Source organism: Poecilia formosa, unplaced genomic scaffold (genome assembly GCF_000485575.1).
Source record: "Poecilia formosa unplaced genomic scaffold, Poecilia_formosa-5.1.2 Scaffold120, whole genome shotgun sequence".
Lineage (NCBI taxonomy): Eukaryota > Metazoa > Chordata > Actinopteri > Cyprinodontiformes > Poeciliidae > Poecilia > Poecilia formosa.
The window spans coordinates 578,349-602,805 of record NW_006800059.1 but is presented as its reverse complement, the minus strand read 5'-3'; the positions used below and the strand labels follow the sequence as shown (position 1 = coordinate 602,805).

Here is a 24,457-nt window from a genome sequence, read left to right as displayed (position 1 = left end):
TGAATCTAAATGTTAATTCTTGCCCAGTCTTTTCTTCACCCACATGTAATTTGTCTTTCAGCGTCTACACCGCAGCCTAACAGGCAGGTGTCTGGAGAAACGATAACCTTTCGCAGCGTGTCCACAGAAAACACGGCTGTCTATCAGTGCAATGCCTCCAATGAGCATGGGTACCTACTGGCCAATGCGTTTGTCAATGTGCTACGTAAGTTTTGTTACTTAGAGAATATTCAGTTATTTTTCAAAGTCAGCACTAAGCCATAAATTGTGAATCTTTTTTACAAATGACCATGAACAATCCAAAAGACAGTGAAATATAAACATCCATTAGATGTATTCCTAACACTCTTCTATGTTGACAGGCATTGGAATCTACAACATCTTGCGTTATTTTATTTGACCAACTCTACAGAAACAGTCAACACAAATCAACAACTTTATGTAGTTACATTGAAAAGACGTCACATCTGCCTTGTCAGTGTCATTCAGAGTATTTTTTTTTAGCTTCATTTGTTTACTTACATTTGAGGAACAAAACTGCAACGTTAAAAACATCTGGTTTGCTACTCAACTGGGAGGTCTCAGACTGGAAGCTCCCAGCCAGAATAGTTGTTAAAGATAAATTGTTAGAACAACTTTGAGGGTGAAAAGTTGTCTTTGCCTTTGTTAAGCTAAGAAAATGTTAACATATATTAAATATTTCATCTCCTTTTAGAAAAATACAGAAAAACAGACATGAAAGCACAGTTGTTACCGACAGGTCTGTCGGTTGTGGCTCTAAAAGCACTGAATCCAGCTGCAGTGTCTGCTTTGTGACTCTCCCCACAATCATCTCAATGGGGCTTTTATTCTGTTTTTCTGTCACACTTTTTCCTTCCACTCAAATTTACAACAATTTAATTCCAAATATGAACCAGTGAACAGTCCACTGATGTTTTGTGGCTTATCCTCCTTGTGGTGAGTATCAGTCACCAAATTTACTGAGATGATCTTGTGTTTTGTCCCTCAGATGCGACGCCTCGCATTATTGGGCCCAGGAATGAGCTCATAAAGACGATAGAGGGACATCGTGCCTTTTTAGACTGTCGCTTCTTTGGCTCTCCCGTTCCTGAACTGCGATGGTACGTTTTGTTCGTCTTGGCTGGCATTAGGGAGCAACCTATCCGAGTCTGCAGGTTTATGGCTTGTCTGACACAGGTCCAAATACGGACAAGGAAATCTGGAGGGAAACCGTTTCAGGACCCACAGGAACGGGACTCTGGAGATCAAACGCATCCAGATAGAAGACCAGGGTACCTATCTGTGTGTGATCAGCAACATAGCAGGGAGAGATGAGAATCAAGTCCGAGTAGAGGTCAAAGGTAAAGACGACAGATCCTCACAGAAAACGTTTGTCACCAGGAGGCTCTACTAAAGGTCTGACAGCAGCATTGTTTGCTATGCTTCTTAGAGCCCATCATAATTGTGACCAAACCACGGAGTATGAAAGTCCTGCGTGGAAGTGATGTGCGCCTGGAGTGTGGTGTAAAAGCAGACATCACCACACCAATCAAAACAACATGGATGAAAAACAAAAACCAAGCTGCTCTCAGTTGGAGGTCCGTGACTTTTCCTCAAGTTTAATTCATGTCTCACAAAAGAATTAAAGCTTTTTATTTCAATGTGATCTGAGGGTTTGTTTTTTTTTACTTTGGTAGAGTCTCTATGGATGAATCAAACCTGGTCATAACTAATGTGAACAGAGGTGATGAGGGGAATTACACATGTGTGATCCAAAATGACCTGGAACAGAAGTCTGCATCAGCACACCTAATGGTGATGGGTAGGACCCAGAGGAAGGAAAACCTATTTTAGCAGATAAGCTGCCTGTTCGTCTTAAAACTGTTTTTACGTTTTGTTTTTTGTCTGTTTGTTGTTGTAGACCGACCAAGTCCTCCGACTGACTTGGAACTGTCAGATCCATACGAACGCAGTGTGCGACTCAGTTGGGTCCCTGGGGACAGCAACCACAGCCCCATCACTGGTAAAAATGAATCAGCTAAATAAACTGACAGGAATACACCTTTTGCTTTTGAAATGTTTTGCATGTGTGTTCGTCATGATAATATTAAGCACCATTTTTTGATTTCCGACAGAGTATTTAGTGCAGTATGATGACGATGACTGGATACCAGGAAAGTGGAAAAACCTATCGACATACCCAGGAAATCTCAACTCTGTCATGCTGCATCTGCAACCTTTCACCTACTACGAGTTCAGGGTTATTGCCAACAATGAAATCGGATCGAGTCGTCCCAGTCGGCCATCTAAGCGCTTCCAGACCAGCGGCGCACGTGGGTCTCATGCTGAGTGACAATATTTGCAATTATTAGCTTATAAACACGAGAAACATGATTGATTTTATATATAAATATGTATATATATAATTTAAGGACATAGAGAGAACTTCACACTGACCTTTTTAAAGTCGTAAATTATCTTTTTTTCATGCAGTAGCATAATCTAACATGTGAATAATAGAAACATAAATGTTTATGTTAGTCAAATGGGGAACGATACTAGGTTAAGAAATCATTTTTGACAAAATTAGCACAATGTGTAATATGCGGGTTTGCTTGGCAGGATGTTGTTTTCTCTGCGACTCAGATCCAAACAAAGTAGCCTGTGTAAGTGGCATTCCCATGAAACCATTTGTATGCAACTTCCATCAGTTCATTTAGTTTTCTATTATTAATACAGCTAATAATAACAATAATAATAATAATAAAATTTTGTTTCAATCAAATGTACTTATATAACCTTGACTATAATCTGCAAATCTATTATTCTTCTGATTCAGAATGAGTCAGGAGTGATCCTGCATGTAAGTGTAAAACCTAGTTATTATATTTAGAAGGGTTTAAAACTGAGAAAGTAGTAGCAGGCAAATAGGAGTATTCCTATTTTACATTAGTATTCAGAATAAACTAGTTTTAATTACGACCCGTTGGGTTTTATGTTTGTCCTCGGTACGTTTGTGGAAATCAATGTGCCGTGTAAACGTATTCCTAGTGGAGAAATCTGTGTTACACTCTGAGTAAGCTGCTCCTCAGGATTGAAGCAGTCTAGAGCGCGATGCAGAAGGACGCCTCAGGCCGTGACTCGACCTCCTGTGTCTTAGGACTCACTTAAGGTTAACAGCTAATGAGCAGACTTTCCAGAGAGACACTATTCTGAACAACCTCCTGATCAAAAGGACAACAAAAAAAAGAGTTAGATTTATAACTTTTGATAAAAGCCTGCTTGTCTCTTTTTTTGCTTGGAAAAATCCAAGCTTGGAACGTGTGGTTTTAAATCAATTACAGATCATTTTGTTTTCTTGTTCAGCTCCTGATGTCATACCAAAGAATCTGAAAGGTGTGGGTACATGGAGAAATAACATGGAAATCAGCTGGGAGGTAACTAGGACTGACATAAAACCGTAAATCTGTATTTCCCTGTGGGAGTTTACCACATAAATCTTCCTTAACACAAAACATCACATTGACAGTTCTTGTGTTTGCAGCCTCTGACGTGGCGAGAGTGGAACGGACCACACTTGAAGTATCTGGTTTGGTGGAGAAGGAGGGATTCCAGAGAGGAGTGGAAAAATGCAACTACAAAGTGGCTGAAGTATTACATTTATGACGCGGACACGTTCACCCCCTACGAGCTCAAAGTCCAGGCAGTCAATGACTTCGGGCTTGGACCTGAGTCGCCCGTGGTCATTGGTTACTCTGGTGAAGACCGTAAGTACTGCTTGCACTTACAGTGCAGTTTGTCTATTTGCTGCTTTATCATTTAAATCTCAGTGAAACGTTTGAAAACACGCACTCTGTAAATAATGAACAAATCACCAAAATAGTTTGTGGTAAATTTCCAAAATATTCCTGCTGTTTCTCCCACTTTATGAAGACAGACGTGACATTAGAGAAGAAACTAAAAACTTCTCTTTTGGCTTATTTTAGAACATTTTCAGCACATTGCCATCAACATTCTCTCAGAAGGCAATACCTCTCTGTTTATTCATATTCCATGTCTTTTTTCCTTTCTTGCCTTACAAACTACTCAGAAAGACTTCTTCTTATCAACAGTAAAGATAAGCTGGCATTCCATTTCTATTTTTTTCCCAGGTCCGATAGCGGCCCCCCTGAACTTGAGAGTGTCTGACATCGAGAGCACTCAGGTTACGTTACATTGGGACCCAGTGACACGTGAATCTATTATGGGACAGCTCAAAGAATACAAGGTGGGTCTATTATGACTGTGACAAAAGTTAAAACGTAATAATAGCTGCGGAACCCTCCCTGTACATTATTATAGCTAATTGCTATAGGATGGTTAATAGCTCATTTTATGGTATTTGAGTTACAACAACATTCAATAAGCTACATTCATGTTTTTGCTGTGCTGGTAATTCTATTTGATAATGTTACTAATTGTGTGTGTGTGTGTGTGTGTGTTTTTTTAGTTGATCATCATTTCATATTTTGACTCTGGTGCCAAATATGTGACGACACAGAGGCAAAGACTGAAAAGTGTTTCTTCTGAATTTTAAGGTCTACTACTGGAGAGACAGCAGCCAGCTGAGGTGGCACAGGGTCAACAGAGCCATGAGGTCCAAAGTGTTTCCCAACAGCGATCCAGAACCCTCAGGCGTCGTCACTGACCTCATTCCTTATAGCAACTACGTGATGTATATAGTAGTGACGAACAGCCGGTATGAAGGACCGCCAAGTAATCACATCCACTTCTCCACACCAGAAGGAGGTATAAAAAAAATTTAAAAAAAAAATTTAAAAAAAAATAATAATAATAATACTAATAATAATAATAAAAATAAAATAAACCATCTGCAAGTAATATGCTGCTATTTTTCTACAGGCTTTGCATTAAAATGTTGCTTACAATCCTGGGCTTTGTTTTTACAGTACCATCTGCTCCGAGATCCTTCAGGATCCAACAGAGACATCTGGACAGCATTTATGTTGACTGGGACCTACCAGAAGAGCCTAATGGTGTTATTACTGGCTACAGCCTGAAATACCAGACAGGTAGGTATGCCAAAAGACTCTAACAAACGATGCCAAGCGCACTCAGAAATACGTAAAAATCAACTACTCACAGCAATTCCAGAGAAGCTGGTTATGGATCCCTTCCCCTTATAACCACTGCAGTATCTGCACATAGAAATCCAAATACTACTGAAGTCTGTGAAGAGGGTAATAAACTTTTGTAACTACTCAGCGGTCAGATACCTGAACGTTTAATGTTCCAGGATCGACATCAAGAGTTGTCCAAGTTTTGTGAAGTATCCCACCTCTCCACAGTGAATGCAAGCAGAGGAGAAGAGCTGAAAGTGGAGGAGTTCCCACCGAACGTGACGAGCTTCTCTATCCGGCGATTCGACCGCTACACTCGCTACAGATTCTCTGTGGCTGCACACACTCGGGTCGGGCTGGGAGAGTGGCATACGGAGGAGTCTCCCCACTACACCACAGAGAGTAATTTACTCTTGTTCTCGGGTTTTTTTGACACAACCGCTATGGAGTGCTGGGAAGATGCTGACTCTCTTCCTGTGTGATTGTTTGTCCCAGTATATGCTCAGGACCAGGTGGACATTTCCACTCAGGGGTGGTTTATTGGCATCATGTGTGCTGTGGCTCTCATCGTGCTCATCCTCCTCATAGTGTGTTTCATCAAGAGGAGCCGAGGAGGAAAATATCCAGGTACAAAGGGGGGGAATTCCTGTGAAATATTCCGGTATGCAGAGGTGCACACTGGGAAAAACAAACCAGCATAAAGTCCTGCGTCCAGTATTTTTATGTCTTACATAAATCTATGTGCAATTAATTACTAAAATAACTGGACATATTTGATAGAACATTTGCTGTTTGCTTCTGTTTTCCTAGCAAACTGTTTAACTTAAACCTTTTCTATGAATTAGTGCGCGACAAAAAGGACATTTCATTGGAACTGGTGGATGACAAAGATCAGGAGGGAACATTTGATTACAGGTAAACATCCAAAACTAACATATAAACTGCTGTATTATTGTTTGTAGTTGGTAATGAGGAATAATGTCACACTGTAACACACACCTATCAGTTCAGGTTATACTCTGATAACATTGTTTGCATGGATTTGCTCTGTATCTGTGTGTTTTCCTTTCGTAAATTGAAAATGCTCTGTGACATTACTGTACCAATAATGTCCATCCTAACTGAACAAGTTCAAGGATGAGTTTTAAATAAACAAATGAAAACAGTTTTTTTTTTTTTTTTTTTTTTTGTAGATTGGTACTTTGCATCCAATTACTGTTGAGTTTCTAAATTAATCAAACATAACTGGCTTTTCTTTGGAAAAATCCCAGTCTTTGACATGACACTACCTGAACAGAAAACTAGAAAGTTAGTTTGGTTCGTTTCGTCCGGAATCAACCTGATATCATTTAATGCAGAGGTCATTCTCAGTGACATTTGTGAAGTTAATATTATACAGTGTTGTGCAACCACAGGCTTGGTTTGGTCATTTATAACTAAAGGCAATTATTAACAAAGTTAGCAATTTTCATCAAAACTCCCAAGTTGAGGCATCACCCGTTTATCAGGAAATAAAAGCTAAAATTCCTGTCAGTCTCAGTCATTGTTTATTGAATACCTGCTTAATGAGATGTGGGCTGGTTGGACAGTAGACAAAGGAATAAGTTCAGCACTAATTTTCTCAATGGACACATATAGAGAATAAAACACAGGCAAATTCTCCCCGAAATATAAGAATTTATCAGCAAAATATGTCGATCTTTCACTTGAAATACTTTCATCTACAAACTAACTAATCCAGGAACACCCAACTAAATTGCCAAGTAAAAATTAATTATTGTTCAGTTTTTTATGAGTGCTGGTGGTCTGTTATGACTAATTACGTCACAAAAGGAAAAGCTATGTTGTGTAAGCACTGCAGCCACCTTTAGCATTAAAGGGATTTCGCTTTACCATGTGCAGCAGAGATAACAGGGACAATTTAGCATGTTTCAAGGACAATGTGGACCTGTCTTATGCAGTTTAGTGAGGGAGGAAGAAAAGGAATGTCAATGTCAAATTTATTTATATAGCACTTTTACAAGCCGGTTTAAAACTGAAGTGCTGTACAAAAATGATAACATAGTAGAATACGTTGATGGGAAAAGAAAGAGAAAACATAAAAAATAAGTGCAATAATAAGTGAAGAAAACAAAAATTAAAGGTTATAGCATCAGGCCTCAGTTAAAGGCCAACAAATAAAAATAAGTTTTGAGAAGCGATTTAAAATGATCTTTACTAGTAATGTAAGTTCACTTTGCTGGGCTACTGGTGGTTCAACCATTTATTGGAGTAAAGTTTTATCAACTCCAATAAATGGAGCCTCAGCTTGCTTTAGGCCTGACACACTTTCACATTCAATAATGCAAAATCACATGGAAATACATAATGAAGTGAATCATATTTGAATTGTTTTCTCCTGAACTAATGTCCTCTGCCCAGACACAACCTCCAACGTGAACCTTTCCTAAGAACAGGAAGATTGGAGCCAAATGGAAGCTGCGGCTTTATTGTTAATCACGCTTTAGCACATCCGAGCACAGATGCAGTTCAAATCAGATATCTGACCTTATTTTCTGTAACCCTTTGATTAAATAGCTTTTTTTTTTGTTTCTTTACTTTTCCTTCTCTATCTAAAACTTTCCCTTCCAATACCTCAACCTTCTGTTTTGTCCACTCAACCACTCAAGGTCCCTTGAAAGGTATGAAAAGACTAAATGTTGATTTATTGACACTATTGACATTATTTACAGTAACTTTATGAAGAAAAAAAAGTTACTTTGTGAATTTCAATCTTTTAATTTTACACAGTTTAATTAAATGTTTTCATATTTCAGGATAGCACGTGTCTCAACTTTGCCCTATCCTCGGCGGTACGACGCATTACCTTTTACTGTATTTCAGTCACAATAGTTCATGTTTCTGAGATCCAATTTGTGCTGACACCCTTATTCTTTTTGCCAGAGAGGAGGAAAGAGGACTCCAGAGAGCTCAGCCGTCTGTGGAGGCGATACTGAAGAGATCAGACAGCGACGACAGCCTGGTTGAATACGGAGAAGGAGGAGAAATCCAGTTCAATGAGGACGGATCGTTCATCGGCCAGTACACGGGAACGAGGAGAGACGTCAGGGACTTGGACTTTGGTGGAAATCTAGAGCTCCACTCTCCGATGAATACCATCTACTCTCTGGCATGAGACTAAAACCTCAAGGACCAATTCTTGCTCCGGCTGTTTTCCCTGGAACTTCGCTCTGTTCGTACCTTCTCGGAAGCAGGCAGAGGAAGTGAAGATTTGAGTCCATTTGAGGAGGAAACAGCTGGAGATATAGAGCTGCTATTAAACCTTTGTTATTTCACAAGCCTCAACTTTCATTTGTATGGAGGGGGGAACCATGCAGAGGTCGGGATCCTCTTGACATGTGTGTGTTTTTAGACATTATCTGTTAAAACAGAAGATTTTCCTTTCATGTTGTGTGTATATATATAGAACATATCTTTGCAAAACCTGAAGTGTTGTGAGAGACTGAGAAGGAGCTTTTTATTGTGTCTGTGAAAACTTTTGCAAGGACCAACTCACCCTCTGTAACTGCATCTTTTTCTGTTTGTTAACTCCAACCGCAAAGTTTATGTTAATTATGAGTGCAACACGTCCTGAAGGTTTCTTCCTCAACTTTGGTTCAAATTTGTTTCAGCTTTTTAGATTTATAAATTAAAACAAAGAGGCCGACCTAATGCTTTCCTCGTCGAGGAAAACATTTCTGTAGAACAATTTCAAGCAGCTTCTGAAGCGCTCTCCTAATTTGATGCATTCTGTGGCGTAACAGTGTTTCTTTGACGTCTAACATCAGCTGTGTACGAAGCAAAAAATGAATAAAAAAAGTGTTTGTAAATATGTGGGCTTGTTTCACTCTGAATGCTAAATTTCTGAATCCATACATTTATGATGAGCATTCTTTGTGGCTGTAGTTGATTAAAGGATATAAATGTGCTTTATGAGACAGTCATTAGGGAATACTGTGTTTCACTGTGGAAAAGTATCATCTAAATCATTCATAAGGAGAGACTCCACTATGTATAAGAGGAATATTTAGTCAAACTAGTGGAAACAAAGGGTCTATGAATGATCTGTATAGTGAGGTTGATCTTGGTAGCTGATGGACTCGTGTAAATCAGATAAATAGGACGGATAGAGATTCATTCTGGGTTACCTGGGGACATCAGCAGATCTTGAACCATCTTTATTTACTCAGATCGTTATTTACTCAAGTTAAAGCTCAACCAGGAATCATTTTGTGGAGAATAGATCCCTGCCTCTTACCAGACTAAACACAGAGAAGCAGAGGAGTTTAAGAGATGTTGTAAGGCAGGGATGTTTCTCATTGGCTCATGAATCTACTAACACAGCGGGGTGAGTTCTTCTAAAGGAGTTTTAATTTACAATTTTCTTCGTGATAATTTTAGGTATTTATTTTAAGAATGTCCGACGAAACAGATAAATACAACATGCACATTTTTACACATTGCTTTTGGTGAATGTTAATGTTTCACATTTGAAGTTACATTTAAAGCTTTGTTCATCGTGTGTCATCTGTTGCTCTTTTGCAATAATTACTGTTGTCAGAAGCAGATACAAATCATATTAACTGTCATCAAATTTGTGTAGAGAATAATTAACTGTAATTGGGCATTACTCACATTTACAGTGAAAAACTATTGATTATTTATTCTGTTTTTGCTTTTTTTGTAGCACTTAAATGCTTTTGATCATTCAAATATCAGACAAAACTTGTGGAAGAAAAAAAAACCTCAATTTTAACCACAGCAACCAGATACCAGATTCAGGGGCAGTTATGTTTTTTACATGGATGTTTATGTTCAGCTTCTTTTGTTCTAGACATTGTAAACAAAACCCCTTTATTGTGAATGAGATGGGATTTTATCTTTCACTCTAAAAACTCATTTTGATGTTTTGAGGATGGAAAACTATTCTAAACAGTTTATGCTTCACCAAATACTTTTTTAGGGCTTTTCGGGTGTTTTCACAGACTAAATTTGTAACATTTCTCGGTAGAAGGGAAAAGGACTGCATCTTTGCAGAAACCCTGGATCCAAAATCAACCAGTCTGCCATTTGCTGAACTGTTGTTGACTGTATTCCTGCCAACATAAACCCTGGAGCCTGAGTTATTTGAACTGCTGCACAGAGAATCTAAAAGAATGATCATTTCCCAAAGAAAGAACGCTGTCTCTGATCATGTCGTAAAAGTGGATTTCCTTCCACTGTCCTGAGAGAAGGCGAACCACAGCTCGACATGTCTACCCTGTAGACTGGAGAAAATAAAAAATAGAATAGAATAGAATAGAATAGAATAGAATAGAATAGAATAGAATAGAATAGAATAGAATAGAAATATCCTTTTTTGTGCCATTAACGGGAAAATTATGTTAAAACAGCAGCAAAGTCACAGGCAATCAAACTACGTAGATTCACAAAAAGATGAAATATTTCTTTAAAAAACAGAATTAAGAAGAAATAAATTATCAGAGAAGTTGCTTGTGTATTTTATGGTGTATGTTTGCAGTATCAACTAAAAGAAACTCTAACTTAGTAATTAATCATAGTTCTGACTAGTTACATAAGACAGACGTTGCTGCACGTTGTTTTTGCACATTTTCATTTTAAAAGTTATTTACAACCAAACCTTTTGTTGCGCAACATCATGATGATATAGTTAATTTGTTACTTTTGAAAAATCCAAGCAAACTCTGAGCAAGTAAGCAAAGTGAAACACCCCCAATTCTGAATCTGTAACGTATTAACTTGCAAAAAATGAAACCTGAACCCTGACAATTCTGGAGTATTAAAACATCAATGCACTTAGAGCTATTAAGGCAAGGACATCTTATCTAAGGATACAGGCATATCTATAAGGAGTGCTGCTGCCCATTCAAACTGCATTCATGTTTAATCTCTGCGCCCTTCTAATCACAGAAATGACTGACAATCTCATAAAGACTGGCCAATTAGGTTTTCTTCAAGTTACCTGTATTCACAGGCAAAGAAAAATTTAAAATAAATGCACAGGTAAGTATTTGAACGAGTGGTGTTTACAGAAAGCTTTTGATTTGCTCCACAAATATGAAATTCAGAAACTGCTTTCATTCCATCAATTTGAACTTGTTTTACTGCTATACTTTATGCCTTCATGAGCTTAGTATACAGATATTATAAAAGATAAGGAAAATTACATAAAGAAAATCAACTGCATTTGCAGATACAGTAAAAACTGTACTCAGGAATTTGACACTGTTAAAAGTATCAGCCACATAATTACTTGTATTGCTGTAACAACATTTTTGAAAGAATCGTGTCACATTTTATTTACGTTTGCTTCGGTTTATTGTTAAAGACGAGTCGTGGAAATATCACTAAATACCTTTTGAATTTAAAATTTCATATCATCGTTTTGAATTACATGACATGTACCACGCTGTCTGACATCAACTGCAAATAAGCAAAGTGTAATTTAATTGTCAGTAAAATGTGTTGTAAATTTCTAACAAAGCGATGTTACGTTTTTCAAACACTTTGTGTTATGCGTAACAAAACTAAACGATCACTTGTGGGAGTGTTAGCTGTGTATCATGAAAATGTCATGGAAACCAATCAGCTGCTATCTGCAAGAATGAATTTACAGTCCGTTGTGGGACATCAGTTGATAGGATAGGTTACATAACATTCTCCTCTCGAGAACATTTATCAGCTTATCAAACTTAAATGAGGAACAATCATCAGCTCATCACTAGCCAAAAAAACCCCAAATCATTCTTATCTTGACGTTACGAATGAATCACTAATGTCTGGCCTTTGTTCCTCACATATTTTACCTATAAAAAGGAGAACGGCTGGAGCAGCCAGACGTAGAGCAAGCTACCTGAGGAAAGGTACCAATGACATTTTCATCTGTACTCTAGGTTGCATTTTGTGCAGTGGTTCAACTGTACAACTTTTGAAATCGACTTCAGATAACTAAAATATAATCTTGTTATGGTTTGTTAGATTAAACTGTGCTATGTTTTCAGAAAACTCTGAAGAAAAGGCTTCATCATGGCTCGACTGACCATCCTGGCTGGTAAGTTAGTTATCTAATATTTGAATGTGTTCCAAGAGTTGTTAAGAAAAAGTATTAATTAAACTCCTTTTCAGGATTGGCACTTCTGATGTGTCTTCAGACTGGTAAGAATTATTATTCTTTTGTTTCTGGAATTTGCACATTAATCACAGCTTGAACACGAGCCTACTAATAATAATTTTATTCTTTTATTATAGTTTATTCCACCACTCTGGTGTGCTACTTTACCAACTGGTCCCAGTACAGACCGGGTGTTGGCAGATTCACCCCTGACAGCGTAGATCCAAACCTCTGTACGCACCTCATCTACGCCTTCTCCATCATCAGCTCCTCCAATGAGCTGGCTACGTTTGAGTGGAACGATGGTGTTATGTACAAATCCTTCAATGCGCTGAAGAACAGGTGAGCTTAGTATCACTTCAGCTTCCCAATACATTATTAAGACAAAGCTGTTTGAATGCATTCTTGTAATGCACAAGAATTTTAAGCATTTGAGGTTCGGAAAAATCATTGTGAACTTTACATGAGCACAAACAGCCTGGTGGAAATGACACATGATAAAAACATTTAGAATAAAAAAAAAATCTCTTTGATTAACTTTAGTATTTGAATTGGTTTAAACTGTACTTTTTCTTTCCAGATATTATGTTTATTCTATTTTAACACATAACTTGAACTGCCAGAACTCTGTCAGATTGCTTTCCTTTCAGCGTGTATAAGTGATGAATGTATTTCTACGTCTTCACAACAGAAACCCACAGCTGAAAACCCTGCTGGCTGTCGGTGGGTGGAACTTTGGAACCACACAGTGAGTCTGCAAAATATAGCAGCTTGCAAACATACGCTTTTTAAAGAATTCCTTTATGGATTATTAAAAAACGTTTTAACTGAAAAACCTATGTGAATATTAACAGATTCAGCATCATGGTCTCGTCTCCGGCCAACCGTCAGGTGTTCATCCAGTCTTCCATCAGATTTCTGAGACAACATGGCTTTGATGGACTAGATCTGGACTGGGAGTACCCGGGATCACGAGGAAGCCCACCAGAGGACAAGAAAAGGTTCACGTTGCTCTGCCAGGTTAGGATATTTTCACGCAACACAAATCAGCGCCATGTCTGTTCTGTGGCTCGTTTCATTTCTCCAGTTTTTGTAATGAATAATAATTACATGTATCTAAACCGGGAGCATATACAGTTTATAACATAAAGTCCTCATGCTTTATTCTATTTTTTCTTCTCATTATTAGACAAATATCCTTCTTTTTTTATTTTTGCTCTCTTGCAGAGAGACATGTTGGTCCCTCTGTAAGGATGCAAACAATTAGCTAACCTACGATAAATTGTCAATTCCTGGTTTATTAGATTAAAATTAATTCAATTTGATTAACTAATAAAGTTCCTTAGACCTTCTTTCAGTGTTTTAGTGTAGCTACTATCCAGAAGAGGGCGCTGCTGTTTATCCTTAGAGCTGCAGAATGTTACTTTTACAAGAGTATATTTGTTAAAACTGTGACAATATAATATGAGACTGATGGTCTGACCAAATGGTATATTTTTTTAACTGAACCACATCTGTCTCACATTATACTGTATCAACATAGTGACAATTTTAACAAATATGTAAACCATATATTTGTTATAAAAGTTGCACACCACAGCTTTATATAGAGCAAGTTGATACAGAAATAAAGATGGCGGAGGGATTACAAAACAGGAACGTGAAACTGTTCTAATGGAAAGCGCTATAGGATGCTAAATTAACTTAATGTAGTTGTGTTTTGAAATATAAACACTGTGCAAGCTCCTGAAGTTGTCATGGCACTCATTCAGCCATGCTGCAGCCTAAACTTCTCAATCAAAAATTTTTGATGCGCTGCAACGGCAAGGTTATGATGACAGAAAAGAGGAGGAGGCATAATGCAGAACTGTAACATGAGCTGAACTGAGAGGACAACTAACAATACAAAGTGTTGCTTTCACCACTGATTTCATATTTTATTTTTCTTTTCAACAATCTGGGTTTTGTTTTTTAAATGTCTAAATTTAATAATGTGAGAAAACCGCAATTTATTCAGTCAGTATTTAATATGGCTGACACAAAAAAATCTTAACATATAATGATGTGCTTCTTGTTTAAAATTCAGCATATTATTAAAAAAAAAAAGCACCTAGAACACGCAGGGCAGTGTTCCCTGAGGAACAGTCAGTAACAGATTTCTAAACCCAAGAGTTACTGAAGCTACCTGCTAGTGCTTTCTAATCAGAAAAAGATTTGCAATTTGGGTTTCTGGGCGACCGGTTGCAGGAGACCTAACTGATTTTTCAGAGCATATCTACATTTGGATGAAACTTAACACAGATAACGTCCTTTTCCATTTAGGAATTTCTTGCAACCTTTGAGAAGGAAGCCGCTGAGACCAAGAGGCCAAGACTGCTGCTCACAGCTGCAGTGGCAGCTGGAAAGGGGACTATTGATGAAGGCTATGAGATTGCAGATGTATCCAAGTGAGTCAATGTGATGCAAAGCTGCAGATGTCTTGATTTGAATTAAAAATGGTCATTTGCAGTGACAATTATCTTACGATAATGTTATGTCTAACAGATACTTAGACTTTGTAAATGTCATGACCTACGACTTCCATGGAGCCTGGGATTCATTCACTGGCCACAACAGCCCTCTGTACACCAGCTCTGCTGTAACTGGTCAACATGTCTTCTTCAATATTGTAAGTAAAAGCATCCAACAATCGGATGGTAGACACATTGTAAGGCGATATTATCTCCTCTTTGGTTAGACGTTGTCATTTTTTTGCTCCAGGACTTTGCCATGAGATACTGGAGAGACCAAGGAGCTCCGCTAGAAAAGCTGCTGGTTGGTTTTCCCGCATATGGTCGCACATTTCGCACGTCATCAGCAGCTAGTGGTGTTGCAGCACCAGCCAGTGGAGCAGCCTCTGCTGGGTCCTACACCCGGGAAGCAGGAATTTTCTCTTACTATGAGGTAACAATTCAATACAGCACTAATGCAAACTAAATATATTTTTTTTTAGACAAAATAGATGCTGAGAAACAAAAAAAAAATTAAAATATTTGGGATGATATTTAGGTTTATCGTCTTGTAACTACAGGTTTGCACTTTCCTTGATGAAGCCACCACTCACTGGATTGAGGAACAAAAGGTTCCCTATGCAGTCAAAGGCAGTGAGTGGGTGGGATTCGACAACAAGCAGAGCTATGCAATCAAGGTAATACGTCATCCTTTGGATACAATAATAGCTACAATACAAATAAGGAAAGAACGCTGCATGTCCCTGTCCATCCCAGTTTATGCAATGACCCTATGAATCAGGACAAATTCTGTGCAGCTGATGATAATGAAGCCAAAGATCAAACACACATATTTTAATGACCAAAACTGGACAGAAGATGGCAGTATAGTTACAATAGTCCAAATCTTACCTCTGATGTGACATCAGGTTTTTTTTTAAAGGAGCAACAGGCCCACAGCATCACAGGTCCTTCATTATCATTATGCATCTTCTGCTTCTAGCTAAACTCACTTTTTGCTAGAATTTGACAAGAAATTCCAGTTACAAGTTGTGAAGGTATGTTCTCTTTATTAACTCTTTATGGTTAATAAAGAGTGTTTTTAATGCTAATGTTCATCCTGTCCTTATGCTACATTGGCCAAAAAAAGTGTTAGTTGAATGGAGAGACAACTGTTTAGTAATAATACTTTAACAACTTGTTAGGTTTTTTTTTTCAGTACTTTCTTCCACAAGCAGACCTTTGAGTACATTAATGGTCTCGATGTGGACCAAACAGAAAATGAGTTTGCCACCTGTGCCTTAGAGTCTAGCTGTGTCTATGTGTGTTGTTTCTTTGGTGCTCTCGTTCCTCTTGCATTTCAACCAAATTAGCAACATTCAGTCTTTCTTCTGGCAGCTCCTATGATCATGATTTCTATCTGTATGCATCTATTAAACTGTACCACCTTGACTGGCAGTGACTACCTCTCCAGTAGTTTTCTCATTTTAAACACAAAGACAGACCTTAATAAAAAAAAAAGTTTATTGTGATTACAGAATTTCAATGTAAAAAAATCTAGCAGTTGCATTTGACTCCTGGTTAGGCTTTGACTCCCATATTAGGTTTTATGTCTGTTTCCTTTACTTAAGAAGCATTTCTAAAATACCAGGCACAGTCTCCCAAACAGGACTAGAGAACATTACTCATGTATTTGTGTTGTCACCTTTAAACTATTGTTCTGTTCAGGGAGTACCCAGCCTAAATCTTTAGACCTAAAATGTTGAAAGCTGTTTTTTTTTCTGGTCAATTTAATTTTAATTGCATTAAGAAATATTAACATTTTTAAACGCAATGTTCATATTTTGTAGGCACAGTACATGAAAGATAACAACTACGGCGGAGCGTTCGTCTGGTCTCTGGATCTGGATGATTTTGCTGGACAGTTCTGCGGTCAGGGAAGCTATCCTCTCATTAGATATCTGCGTTCTCTTCTGGATTCAGGTAAAAACTGGAAATGAGTGTCCTTATTTCCCCCTTGACTTGCTTACTTTAGTAACTGCATGCTTTATGTGTTTCTAGATACCCCACCAAACACTGCTGTAACCACAGTAGCACCAGTTTTTACAACAAACCAGCCGAGCCACAATTCAACCAGAACTCCCCACCCAACCACTGGGAAAGTGACCACAAACAAGCCCAACCCTGTTACATCCACAGCAGCTGCCGGCACCACAACTCCCAAAACAACCAAATCTCCTGTTTCTGGGAGCGGTTTCTGTAGTGGAAAGTCCGATGGCATCTACAAAAATGAGGAAGACAGAGCCACCTTCTATCAGTGTGTCAGTGGAATCACCTACTTACAGAGATGTCCTCTGAATCTGGTTTTCAGTGACAGATGCAACTGTTGCGAATGGTCCTGAGTAAAGATGTCATTGACGAAATTGGGCTGCATTGTACTCTCGGTTTGTAAATTAAAATAGTAAATGTTCCCTTATATAAAATGTAATATAAGTGACATGTATATGACATTTAGTAAAGCTTATGTGAATATAAATGCTGTATTGGCAATGTGAATGCAATGTCCTCTCTTGGTCTATAATTATGTTCTTGTTTGTCACCTTTATTTACAAAACCAAAAGGAGATTGTTTAGCCGTGGCGTTTTAGGAACAATGTGTCTTAAAGTAATTCACATTGTGGAGATTTGCTGTTTTTAAAGACCAACATCTTTCAATAAATGTTCTTATTTTTTGCATCCTCAATTTCCGTTGCCATCCTTCTTCTTGTCGCTGCCCAGTGTGGCATCATTATTTGACTTTCATGTTAAATATAATAAGTATTTTTGTGTATTTTACAATAGATAGACAAATATTTAGAAAAAATTACATATAAGTTAGTTGTTGACTAATCTATGGAAGCCCATTTCCGCCATGAAAGAAAAAATAAAAGACCAACAGGAAGTCATAATTTCGACTTTCAAAGTCATAATTTCGACTTTGAAATTATGACTTTGAAAGTCGAAATTATGACTTTGAATCTCATAATTATGACTTTGAATCTCATAATTATGACTTTGAAAGTCGAAATTATGACTTTGAAAGTCGAAATTATGACTTTGAATCTCATAATTATGACTTTGAATCTCATAATTATGACTTTGAAAGTCAAAATTATGAATTTGAATCTCATAATTATGACTTTCAAAGTCGAAATTATGACTTTAAATCTCATAATTATGACTTTGAAAGTCGAAATTATGACTTCCTGTTGGTCTTTTTTTTTCATGGCGGAAATGGGCTTACATACTAATCCTAGATGTAGAACAGTTTTTTTTCCCCCAAGTAAGCTCAAATGAGAAATTAGAAAACAAATTAAAGAAGCAAATTTACCAGTCAGTACGAATAGGAGCAATGTCAGACATTTAAAAAATAACAGTGGTGGTGAACTAGTAACTACAATAATAAATCAGAAGTGCTTCTTTATTCAGAGGTGGCTTATTGTTAATTGTTAGCAACAGGTTCCAACCATAAAGAGGTCTCAAAATCTCTGAAACGTTGGTAAATATGTAAACATCATGCAAGTGGTGTTACAGGTCCCGGGTGTCAGAACTGCTGTAACAGAGTTGACACAATCTGAAGAGGAAATAAACAAGGAGTCAGCAATGACGACCACTGTTGCTGTTAACATCCAGATTGTATTTTTATTCGCTGACTTGTATTAGTAAACCATCTGAGTTCAAATACAAGGAAATGACTAAAAGAAAGGGCTAAACCTCTGATTATAACTATGGTAACTCTAAAATCAAACAATGAATATTATTCTTTGCACTTTTAAAAAGTAAACTTTTAACCCACTTTGAACCTCTTAATGTATTACCTGAATTTGGGCTACAATACAACCCATATTTTGGGAAAAGGACACTCAATTTGCTTTAACAGCCAACAATAAAAAGAACAGATCAAAATAACATGTATTTAACATGGAGATGTTGGGATATAACGGTCCTCCATGGAGACGTTAAGATCCAACGGCCCTCAGAGCGAGCCAACGCCAAAACCCGCCTCAGAAAATCAGCCAAACGGTCCACAAAACCTAACTACACTACTTATTCTGGTTAATCGGGATGCTAAATATCCCACACGATAGCCTTGGTGCTTTTCCCCAACCGCATACTGACCTGAAGAGGAAATAAACAAAGAGTCAGCAATGACGACCACTGTTGCTGTTAACATCCAGATTGTATTTGAGACAAACCGGAAGTCCATCCCAAAACCAACCTGGAAGCAACACCCCCCAAACAAAGGTTCCACGTCGCCATTACCGCTCCTGTCCCCTTCCCAGAAAAGCACTATAAATAAAGACAGATTAAAGTACCAATAGCCCTAACTCACAAACACCTACTGTATTTACCAGACTTTTAAATATTGGCACTCTCAGATAATGGCTAGTATAGCTGTTTTAATGATCAAGATGTACTAAAAAGCTGACTGAAAAAAATAAGAGAAAAATATTTCATAAAAATACATAAAACAAGAACTAAGAAATGAGTCATAGTTCTCAACAAAGTCAACAAAGAAACTAAGCGACCAAAAAGAAGCTTTTCAGACTTTAGAAAATGAACACAAAAGATTTCAGGGAGGGGAATGGCTTGAACAGCAAGACAATTTCATAATTATGTGGTTTTATAATAATTATTTTTGTTCTTCTTAACTCTTGAATACTGAAAGCTGAAAGTTATTTTAAAGTCAAGAAAAACAAGATTCCAATTTACATTTTACCACCCTGAAAGATTAGACTGATCCTGTTGTGTTATCTTTAAAGTCATTTACAACGGCTAACCTTTCCCTTCTTACAAGACGTTCTGGATTAATTGTCACTGATTCATTTAACGGCTGTTTCCATTGTTTTTCAATTCAAATGATGACAGGTTGGCGCTAACAGCAATATTTACAAAAGGAGCATGTGCTTGAAGGTCAAGGTTAAACCAAAGATGCACAACACTGAACTGCTTGCAAAAAACTGTGGCCTGTAACAGTGAAACGTGTGTGGTGCAATCTCCATGCTGCTGTCATCAAACTGGTGTTATATGAGTTTGCATTTCCCCATAAGTTCCCCCGACAGTTCTATATCGCACAAGTGACAAAAAAAAAATTCACGTGTACAGTCCCGGCTCATTGCAGCGTGCTCTACTTGCACACATTTCAAAAGACTAATGACATGAGAGAAACTAAAGAAGACATAATAAACCAAGAAAGACTAACACCAAGATAAGGAAAATAGATAAACATGCACAAAGAAAATGCAAGAACAAACTGAATTCAAGATCCGCAATTTTAGAACAACAAGAAAAAGCTTCTGTATTTCAATTAAAGGTGTAAAGTTATGGAACAAGTTACATGAAGATTTAAAACAAAGCAATAGTTTAACACAATTCAAAAGAAAGTACAAAGAGGTAATTTTCAATAGATACACATATGGGTGATGGAAAGCAATAAGGTGTGTATTGCAGATAACAACTTGGTGTAAGGGTTTAGAAAGACAAACCAGCATAAAATGGGAAAATGTATAGGTAAATATTAGTAACTGTTACTTCTGACTGCCACTTTGATTTTGATTTTTTTAATGACAGTAGAACTCTAAAGTCTCAAGTGTTTAGGGGGTAGGAGTTTATAAGTTCTCACTTCTTCCTACCCCATTTTGAGCATGATATGTTAACTGAAACAAAAAATCTGTATTTTCTCTTCTTTCTTATGCACTTTTTGTTACTGTGCACTATTTTATTTTTATATTTGTATCATGTTCGAATAAAATTTCATTTCATTTCATTTCAATTTGGATTTAGAAGTAAATCCAAATTCAAAGAGACTTAAAGCCCTTCTCCACTTCAAGATGCAGAACTCTGATCTGGTTGTGGGTCACTTATTCTCTCAAAATTCTGATGGTATGTTGCTTGTGTAGTGTTTGTCAAGTTCAGAGGACTCGAAAACACTTCACACTTCAGTCATTCACCAATTCACACGCTGATGGTGGCAAGCTACCGGATAGTAGCCACAGCTGCCCTGGGGCACACTGACAGAGCCTCTGACCACCACCACACCGAAGTGACGTGTCTTATCCAAAGACACAACAACAGAGCCAGAAGGAGCCGGGATCGAACTGACAACCCACAGGACGAACTCCCACCATCGCCATCATCGTCCCTCATCTCACAATCTGTCCTCGTGATGTTGATGAGGAGATTCTGTCAAAGTACAACAATGACTATTGTTGTACTTTGACAGATCCATAGATCGTCCTTATATCTCCTTTCAGTTTGTGAGCAAGTGACTGTTTCTTCTACCAGAATCTTAACTCATTCTTGGTCCTTATGAAGACATGTTCCTGTGTTATGATCAGCAATAATCTTTAGTTATTGCTTTGTTGCCTGGAAGCTTAACTTGTTTCCCCATTTTGCCCAATCCGGAGTTCCTCTTTTCTGGTTCTGCCCTCTTTTCCCTTGTCTGTGCATCACGCTAGAACTGGTAGGCAAATCTTTGAAAGATCTCGCGGTTGCCTTCCTGTTACGCCGAGGTGCATGAAGTTTACATGAGCATAAACTTCCTCTTTATGCTCATGTTATAGCTTATCATAACCTGTTTTTACTGTCTGTCCCATTGCCACATACCTCTCTGTCACAAACAGCTTCTCCTTTTCACTCACTGCACTTCTTGGAAATCTTCTGTCCCAGTTTTACCAGTGTAATATATTTTAAATCTTTACGATCAACTCATTATTAAAATCACAAAGACTTACTTCAAACATCATCTTATTTCCCAGTTTCTGCTATCACTGTTCAGGATTATTCAATATTGATATTTGCAATAATTAACACCCCAAAGGTATCAAAAATCATCTTCCTATTAAATGCTCATAATTTTAACTTGCCCATAATGTAGCACACATAGCTTAAATCATTTTTACATCATTACAATTTTCTGAAAATCATATATTCTTACGATAAGGTACAGAAAGAAAATTATCAAAACAAGATTCACTTAGAACCAAATAGCTAAGTAAATTATTGAAGTCTTATTCTGCTAGTTTTGGAAATTTCTTTGTATTATCAATCTTTAAAGGTTTATTTCTACGTCTAATCAGGGACTGGTTCTTCAATTAGTCTTTGACTTGAAGGCCTGTAGACGGGATAACTTTCTTTTAAACTTAACATAGTTTTATGTCTTTTTGATGCTCAAATAAATGTAGAAATCTAAATATGCAAGCCGTAATTCTCTAAACTTCATTCTTTCACTGTTACGATGAAATCAGCAACCCTGGATAAATGAGATGATTTCACAATATATTGAAAACCTGCATGCCTCGATGCTCTGTGGCGTTGCTGCTGTTATTAATTAATTTCCCCACTGTGGCACAATAAAGGATAAAGCTATTTATGTTGCATTTCTAATAGTTACCTGAGCCAAATGTTGCAGCGATCCTTGTTGCCAAGCATTGGCTTTGGCATTTATTAATAGTTATTCATTACAAAGTCAAACCTTTTCTTGCAAAACATTATGATGATCTAAGTTAATTTGCTACTTCTTAAAAATCCAGTCAAACTGGGCAAGAAAAGAAAAAGGCACAACCCCCAATTCTGAATCTGTCATGTATTAACTTGTGAAACTGGACCTGACAACTCTTCTGTGTGACATCATCTTAGCTCTACAAGGACATCTTATCAATGCACATTGATATATCTATGCAGCTGTCACTCTGAGCTACATTTAGTTTTAACAGCTGCGTCCCTCTGATCACAGAAATGACAAACAATCTCAAAAACATCATTCTAAATGGGTGTTTTTCCCAAGTTATTTGCATTTCACAAGTAGGTAAAGAGTGATAAAATAAATAAAAATCTACACACCGTTATATTTTTGACAAGTAATGTGTTTACTGAAAGCTTTTATTTTGTTCTACAAATATGAATTTTAAAACTTTGTGTTCAGTCCATCAGTTTTTACCGTATTTTACTGAGATACTTCATGCTTTATTGATGTTAGAATACAGACAATATAAAATAGAATGAAAAACAATTAAAGAAAATCAACTGCATTTGCAATAATATCAAATGGTAAATGGTCTGTACATGCACAGCACTTTACCAAGTTCAGAGGACCCCAACTGCTGAACACGATGCATTCATTGATTCAAACATTCACACACTGGTGGTGGCAGGCTACTGGATTGTAGCCACAGCTATCTTGGGCCCAGTCTGAAAGAAGCACCTGGTGATTTAACACTTTGCAAAAACCATGACATAGAAAATAATTGGTAACTCTGGTAAATATTGTCTCCATATTATTTACATGATTTCTTCAGTTTATTTCTAAAGATTACATACAATCTTACTAAAACTAGGATGCACCGACTGGAGTTTTCTGACCATTCGCCAATCTTTAAAAAGTCTGACCTGCCGATTACAGTTTTGACCTATACCAATTTTTATTTTATTTTTTTGTCTAAAATGTCACTAAATGTAGCAGAAAGTAGTTGCGTTGGTAGTGAGGTGAATATTGATAATTGCAAACATGCAGACATGACCCGGTGGGCCGGTCTGTCGGTCTCTCAATTGAGAGGACAGAGGTTCGAGATTTACACCTTTGCAAACTGAACACAATTTGTAAACAGAAATATTAATCAAATGCATCCAGTTATTTGACCTCAATCAGTTACATGTAGTTCAATTTTATCTTGGTTATAGTACCTAATTTTCAAATATGTTTTATCATTCCCAGTAATGTTTCTTTTGAATGCAATTATCAACAATTTGCATGGATAGTGAATCTAATTGTCTTTAAGCATTAAGACAAAATGGCTTTGTGTGATGCACAGAAAACCAAAGGTCACTTTACAGAGTGATAGTCATGTGCCATAAAGTTGGAAAACAATTTATCAGCTCCTGTGTACAAGAACAAATTTGCAGTCTCATAAAACCACAGTTGAGAAGTTAGCACTTCCTTCTCATGTACATTTATCGGCTAATAAAACACAAACGGGGAACAATCACCAGCTCATCTCCGGCCAAACAAAACCAAAATCCGATGTTGACTCAGCCAGTGACTCACTCATGTGGACTTTGTTCCTTACTAATTTCTTCTATAAAAGGGAGAACAGTGGGAGCAGCCAGACGTAGAGCAAGCCACCGGAGAAAAGGTACCAATGACACTTTCATCCAACTCTTCGACTGTGCAAACCTTTGTGGTTGACTTCCAAAACCTCCAGTGTAATCTTTTTTTATGATTTGTTCTTTTAAACAGTGCAGAATATTCTGAAGAAAAGGCTTCATCATGGCTCGACTGACCATCCTGGCTGGTAGGTGAATTATTTTGTCTTTTAATATGTTCCAAGAGCTGTTAAGAAAAAAAAAAATTAATTAAACTTTTTTTTCAGGATTGGCACTTCTGATGTGTCTTCAGACTGGTAGGAATTATATTTTTTTTTATTCTAGAATTTCCAATTAAGTCACAGTTTAAATATAAACCTACTAATGATCCTTTTTTTTCTTTTATTATAGTTTATTCCACCAAACTGGTGTGCTACTTTACCAACTGGTCCCAGTACAGACCTGGGGGTGGAAAATTCACCCCTGACAACATAGATCCAAACCTCTGTACGCACCTCATCTACGCCTTCTCCATCATCAGCTCCTCCAATGAGCTGG

At 37.4% G+C, this 24,457-nt stretch overlaps 2 protein-coding genes and 1 long non-coding RNA gene across 5 annotated transcripts in view; all 3 read left to right on the top strand.

Annotated features, from left to right (window-relative positions):
• Nucleotides 1-9: 9 nt before the first annotated feature.
• On the top strand, nucleotides 10-8,991 carry nfascb (neurofascin homolog (chicken) b). The gene is made up of 18 exons (XM_016675697.1): nucleotides 10-205; nucleotides 1,010-1,121; nucleotides 1,198-1,361; nucleotides 1,451-1,598; nucleotides 1,698-1,822; nucleotides 1,922-2,023; nucleotides 2,136-2,333; nucleotides 3,367-3,437; nucleotides 3,545-3,767; nucleotides 4,152-4,267; nucleotides 4,578-4,788; nucleotides 4,950-5,072; nucleotides 5,349-5,522; nucleotides 5,616-5,747; nucleotides 5,966-6,035; nucleotides 7,790-7,801; nucleotides 7,937-7,972; nucleotides 8,064-8,991. The coding sequence occupies exons 1-18, from the start codon at nucleotides 10-12 to the stop codon at nucleotides 8,293-8,295; spliced, it is 2,445 nt and encodes an 814-aa protein (XP_016531183.1). The 3' UTR covers nucleotides 8,296-8,991.
• A 3,030-nt stretch (nucleotides 8,992-12,021) lies between these two features.
• The window catches only part of LOC103144009 (acidic mammalian chitinase-like), a 16,903-nt gene continuing 4,467 nt past the window's right edge, over nucleotides 12,022-24,457 (top strand). The window contains exons 1-12 of one of the 3 annotated variants that reach the window (XM_007560762.2): nucleotides 12,022-12,043; nucleotides 12,182-12,231; nucleotides 12,306-12,335; nucleotides 12,429-12,633; nucleotides 12,983-13,039; nucleotides 13,146-13,311; nucleotides 14,614-14,738; nucleotides 14,836-14,959; nucleotides 15,052-15,234; nucleotides 15,362-15,478; nucleotides 16,631-16,763; nucleotides 16,842-17,407. In XM_007560762.2, the coding sequence (XP_007560824.1) occupies nucleotides 12,207-12,231; nucleotides 12,306-12,335; nucleotides 12,429-12,633; nucleotides 12,983-13,039; nucleotides 13,146-13,311; nucleotides 14,614-14,738; nucleotides 14,836-14,959; nucleotides 15,052-15,234; nucleotides 15,362-15,478; nucleotides 16,631-16,763; nucleotides 16,842-17,182 (1,506 nt within the window). In that variant the 5' untranslated portion in view covers nucleotides 12,022-12,043; nucleotides 12,182-12,206 and the 3' untranslated portion in view covers nucleotides 17,183-17,407. Of the gene's footprint in view, nucleotides 12,044-12,181; nucleotides 12,232-12,305; nucleotides 12,336-12,428; nucleotides 12,634-12,982; nucleotides 13,040-13,145; nucleotides 13,312-14,613; nucleotides 14,739-14,835; nucleotides 14,960-15,051; nucleotides 15,235-15,361; nucleotides 15,479-16,630; nucleotides 16,764-16,841; nucleotides 17,408-24,457 lie in introns of those variants that run through there. The other 2 variants (XM_016675736.1, XM_007560763.2) reach the window with 2 other exon arrangements.
• Nucleotides 21,267-24,451, top strand: LOC103144051 (uncharacterized). Its single transcript, XR_001663175.1, has 5 exons — nucleotides 21,267-21,281; nucleotides 23,902-23,949; nucleotides 24,054-24,108; nucleotides 24,187-24,216; nucleotides 24,311-24,451. It is a non-coding gene; the product is annotated as an uncharacterized LOC103144051 (long non-coding RNA).